The sequence below is a fragment of the Lygodium microphyllum genome, chromosome 3 (assembly GCF_053477565.2).
Source record: "Lygodium microphyllum isolate KBCC chromosome 3, Lygodium_microphyllum_v1.1.10, whole genome shotgun sequence".
Taxonomy (NCBI): Eukaryota; Viridiplantae; Streptophyta; class Polypodiopsida; order Schizaeales; family Lygodiaceae; genus Lygodium; species Lygodium microphyllum.
In genome coordinates, this window is record NC_141137.1 from 18,323,873 (window position 1) to 18,329,406 (window position 5,534).

General features: G+C 42.0%; 1 protein-coding gene across 2 annotated transcripts; it reads right to left on the reverse strand.

Moving 5' to 3' along the window:
• Window positions 1–991: 991 nt before the first annotated feature.
• Window positions 992–4,353, reverse strand: LOC148038108 (ATP-dependent RNA helicase SUV3L, mitochondrial-like). Of its 2 annotated transcripts, XM_087669066.1 has the most exons (3): window positions 4,110–4,353; window positions 3,941–4,009; window positions 992–3,848 (listed from the first exon to the last, which is right to left on the reverse strand). In XM_087669066.1, exon 3 carries the CDS (start codon window positions 3,778–3,780, stop codon window positions 1,135–1,137), a length of 2,646 nt encoding a protein of 881 aa, XP_087525192.1. In that variant the 5' UTR covers window positions 3,781–3,848; window positions 3,941–4,009; window positions 4,110–4,353; the 3' UTR covers window positions 992–1,134. The 2 variants fall into 2 exon arrangements, with proteins under 2 accessions (XP_087525192.1, XP_087525184.1); XM_087669058.1 differs by lacking the exon at window positions 3,941–4,009.
• Window positions 4,354–5,534: the final 1,181 nt, after the last annotated feature.

A 5,534-nucleotide genomic window follows, 5' to 3' on the forward strand; every position in this document is an offset into this window, starting at 1 on the left:
AGCATTTAATGTTAGCTAAGGCCAAATGAAACCTTAGCAAATTCAATGTGAATGGGAACCAACCAATTATTGAGTAGAGGACAAGAGAATAATTACTTTTTTATCAAGTCTAGAGATAAGTTTCAATTCGGAAGCTATCACTTGGAAGTTTGTGAGGGCACTTGGCCATGTAAACTAATGGTTGTACCTATGGGAAGTCATTCTAGGAGAGCATATAAGAGAAAAATAGAGAGAGAGAGAGAGAGAGAGAGAGAGAGAGAGAGAGAGAGAGAGATTACGAGAAAGAGAGAGAGAGAGAGAGAGAGAGCAGCTACCAAAGGTTGACCTAGAATTAGGTGCTAGTTCATCAGAAGGCCCTAGGCGGCAATTGAGTGACAATCCCAAAAGGTAGTCAAAACAACAAGCAACATCAAATAGAGGCCTACAATGGCACAACCGAGAACATTTCAAGCTCCTAGAGGTTTTGGTGACAACTAATCAAGTTGATATGGCAAAGGCAACATCTAATTTGGGCCAATTTTAGTGACAGAAATCAAAATTTTCTCTTATTTACCATTTCTTAATTTCTACAAGATTCCCTCAACCATCCTCAACAATGGGCAATAGTAATAATTGTTGTAAAGATCCCGTACAATTTTGTCGAGGTCACAAGGGCCATTGCAAAGGTCGTCTTCTTGAAAGTGGGGCTAAACATTCTGTTAAAGATACCCCTACCCCCCCACCAACCCCCACGCCCCCCCCCCCCACCCCCTTCTATTGTTGATAATATCCAAGGATGCCTTGGAGTGTCTATCGATCCACATGACATGAATAAACTAGAAAAGCATGTCCAATTATCAAGTTGTGAAAGGAGTACTAAGCATACTGCCACAAATGTGAAATACAAACCCATTGCCTAAACAAAACCTTTAATATATAAAAAACAAAATTCTCTGATCAATTGATGGTGCCTTGACCAGCCCTAGATACTCAAAACCCAGCACAAACATCCTGGTTCAAATCACAAAGCACTAGTTCTACAGAGAGCCCACTATTTTACATGCTAAATTGAGTGGTCGTACGAGTTGACCTACAAGATTTTGAATAGCCGTAGTAAATCATGTAAGATACAATTGAAATGTCTCTTGTAGTTCATTATTGTGAGCATGAAGTTCTCAATCGTGAAGGCTGTCTCTGAATAATGCAGGCCCTCTTTCTGATGGAACCACGTTTATCACTTTGAATGATCCGTATGTTTGTTTGTACTAGAGATTCCCCAAGCAAAAGTGCAACTTCAGAAGCTACTTTCTCTGCTTCCTCTGTATGCGGAAAATATTCCTCAGAAAAATGTTGGCTTAGCCATAGATACAGTGATAGCACTTGATGTCTAGCCTCCAGGTCCATGAGCTGCAAATCATTCTTGGCAGACCCAGTGGGCGTTGCCACAGAAAGATGAACTGGAAACTTTTTGCTATATGCAAGAGCAAAACTAAGTAATGCTCCCATGACTTTTTGGTCTCTTGTGTTCACTGGTGCAAGAATGAACTTCATCTTGTCCTCCAATGTTAAACCCTTCACCTTGTCAATAATGCTAGCCACCTTCTTAAGGTTGTCGTTGCGGCAAAGGAAGTAGGAACCATCCATCTGACAGTTTTCTGCAAAGCGATCGAGAAGCTTTGAAAAGGTAGCCCCAGGTAGTTGAGTAGCAAAAAGTTCCATTTGCTCATAAGTTGGAAAGAGACCAGCACTCCTGCTCTCAGTGAAGGGCTCATTCAAACACTTTAGTAAGTATGTCATATCCTGTGCGTAAAAGGTTGTCACTATTCCTGTCTGATAGATGCTTCCCCTTCGGCCAGCTCTTCCAGCTATCTGCTTTACCTGTGAAGGCGGAACTTTCACCATTGTCTCACCATTATACTTTTCAAGCGTGTGAAATATAACTCTTCGAATGTTCAAGTTGAGGCCCATACCAACTGCATCTGTGGCAACTAAAATGTCGTACCCACTATTTGGATCATTAAAAAGCTTAGCTTGATGAGACCTTGTTTCCGGAGGCAAGGCCCCATATACTACACAGCAGCGATTTGGTGTTTCCAGTTCAACTGCCCTTTTTATGCTGAATATCTCCTTGCGAGAAAATGATACAATGCAATCCCCAGGTTGTATACATTTGTACTTTCCTTGTAGGGACCGCTCATCTATGGAAAGTGGCTCAAAACGATCATAGAAGTGCTCCTCCAAATCATCCCCGGTAACATTACACAAATCCTTAACCAGCAAAAGTACACTAGGATCCCCGCATACATGAACCTCATCTGCAAGCAAGCCAAGGAATGCTCGAGTCCAGGCCCAGCCTCTAAAGTCGTCTGTAAGCATTTGAATCTCATCGATTACTGCCACATCCCAAGCTTTGTGTATTGGGACCATCTCTACAGTGCATGCAATGTGATTAGCAAAAGGAACTTCCCTCTTCTCTTGCCCCGTGTGAAGAGTACAGTAGACTCCACTGGCATTAGCACCATCATACACCTCCATGGCTAGCAGGCGAAGAGGACTGCAATAAACACCAGAGGATGCCTCCTTAAATCTTTGTAAAGCATTATACGTCTTGCCACTATTGGTGGGCCCGACATGATACACTATCTTCCGTTTCATTGCTCGTGCAAATGGAAACCAAGTGTGGGGTTTTGTCAGATCGGCAGTCTCAAGCAGTGCCCGATATCTTGCAATTTCCCCAGGAAACTCCCTATTGCAAAATTCTGAAAACAAGGGGAGAAGGTACTGATCCCCACAAGGTGAAGGTCCCAGCATCAACAGGTGCGCTCTTAATTCTGATGTGCATCTGGCCAAAAAGAATTTACGAAAGCGAGATACTGCAATAGGAAAGACCATTGAGCTGATGAAACAATGGGATGCTGCTTGCTCCAATGCCCAACCATCATCAAGAAAATGCCTGAAAACCCTTACCAATCTATCCCTCTCACATTTTGACATAGAACCTGTGGGTTCAGAAGACAAAAGTTCTTGAAACACTTGCAGAGGATCAGAAAGGTCAAATTTTGGCTGAATCTTTGCTTTAGAAGCCCTTCTACTGTGTTTCCAAGTGCCATCAGATCCCATATCATCTGGTAGTGGCTGTTTTTGGGCAGCACCTGTCCCATTTTGAGATCCTTGTTTGCCATCCTCTAATTCATCACTTGGTCCTTCCATAATTGACATCTGAGTATGTCTGACAGCATTTGATATACCTTGCAGGCGTCCATTTGATGCTAGTATATCTACTTGTGCATCATGAGAGTCTATTTCGTGTGACGAGCTCTCTTTCTTTACTGAGGTGTGGCCACCACGGATACCCTCATTATTGGTTAAAGCAGAGTTATGAGCTTTTCTTTTGTCTTTTCCTTTCAAGTTTTTAGGAACTTTACAGCACTTAGACCGCTTGCTTTTATTTAGTTCTGTAACCTCACCATTTTCATCAATGCTCCCTGCAGATGCCTCGGGTAAAGTGTTCTGCTTTTTGCCACAAAGGTCAACGGACACTTCGCCGTATAAAAATGTTGAGTCAAGGCATGCATCAGAACTTAGTAAATTGTAATGGTTAAAACTCGACAATGGCCTTACATCCCTAGAGCAGGGATTGTGCAACCCCACTGAAGTACTTAGAAATCCAGAGCTTTCCGAAGCCTCCCTGCCTGTGTATGCATAAGCACAAGTGTAGTTCCTGCATTTGCAGGAAAACACTGGCTGAAGAACTGTTGGTCGTCTCCTGCTCAAAGACAGGAGCAGTTTCCGCCCGCTCATGATGCTAATTTAGTATACTCCATCAGCATGAAGACTCGACATTCAGTCTGCCCTGAACTAGCAGCATCCTGTAATCAACAGGAGTAAAAACGTTAGTTATGATGCGCTTAAGCTCTCTTTAAATCAAAGGGTAAATGCTTCTATGTGGAGCAAATCGCACCAATCTGAAACGAAAACTGTGATCTAATACAGGATCTTGGTAGGTCCTAGCAACAGGAGGTGCCGCACACTTTGCTTGCGCAGGAGACAATGATAATACATGTAAGGAGAAGAGGGATGACGTTGAAAAGCACAACAAAGATTAGGAACAAGGGAGGAAAATTGCAAACCCTGGCTTTGTGACGGCGATATACTGGTCGATGCACCCGGGAATCCTCCATAGCCATCGGTAGCGTCCTGAACTGCGAAAAGGCACCTGTTACTTAAAAGTTGAAAGGAAACGACAACTTCTGTACAGGGCTCATAGACTGATTCTTAGCATTGAACGTTAGGGCATATGCCATAGACATGGGATTGGGGGACGCAGCATTTGAATCACACTAGCTTCTTAACTAAACTCCCCTTACATTACACGAGCAGTTCTTTGTTCCCTTCTCTTTGTGCTTTTATTTAATGTGAATGAAATATGATATTACTATCGATAGAGAATTACAATTGTGTCATATGGATGTTATGAGGCTACCACACACCTTCTCGAGCATCCTACAACTAACTATATATCCATAACCCTTCTCTCTGAGTGGATGGAGAATAGCTAGAGCCTCTTTAACACACACTCCCCTCCTCTATTGAGAGCAAGATCTACTATAAGAAGTAAGTTGAGAATCACATCATGAATATGCATCCATGGACCATATTGGTCCCTATGGACTTTAGTGTTAACTTCATTGTCCCATGCTTAACAAAATTTGGAAGGAGACCAACTTTCGTGAAGTAATTGGCATATGCACATAAATCAAGTCCCCCATACATCCCAAATAGCAAAGGAATTCCATTGACAATCCATTCAGGCATTGGGACTTCCCTTTCTTCATCTTACTCACTACAGATTCCAACCCTTCAATTGAAATGGGGCAAGCTAGTGAGCAATTGACATTTGCCACCCACTTTTGGACATGGAGTCACCCCCCTTCGTAAAGTGACAAACAAGGATGCACTTTTTGCATTTGCAACCAATCAAAAAAATAATAGACATATTATTTTTCACTTGTTTACAAAATGTGTCCTGTTAGTGTGTAAAGGCTTTGTGCCTATGTATGTGTTCAATTTCAAAAATCACATGCCCACACTTTGGGGAGGGGTTGGGCGTCTATCATTTTAGTGTGTAACCAACCACATTCCAAACCTCAGAGTAGCTTGAGGAGCAATCAAAAGGCTCACCCATAAAGCAAGATAGATGTTGTACAAAAGCCTTTAAGATAGATACATTGTCATTGTGGGTGTCCTCATTAGCATCTTTAATACTAGTAATGCTTTGCCTATGCTTTTTAGCTTTCAAAGCTTGAAAGATACCTAGCAAAGATGATTCCCCTTCCATATCATATTTGGCACATACCTTAATATCATCAACTTAGTATCTTTCTTGAGCTTTAATGTAATCATCATCCCCGTAAGATATACACAAGATAAACATCATTAGACTAAACAATACAAGCACTAAGTATAGTAGAGCAGTAATAAGTGGTAGCAAAGAGAGCTTGTCTTCTATCTATAGCACAACCCTTTCCTAACTATTTGGAGTACTCCACCATAGA

Bases quoted from the DNA above. Each gene is read 5' to 3' on its own strand.
- LOC148038108 (XM_087669058.1), bottom strand. From the start codon at position 3,780: ATGAGCGGGCGGAAACTGCTCCTGTCTTTGAGCAGGAGACGACCAACA.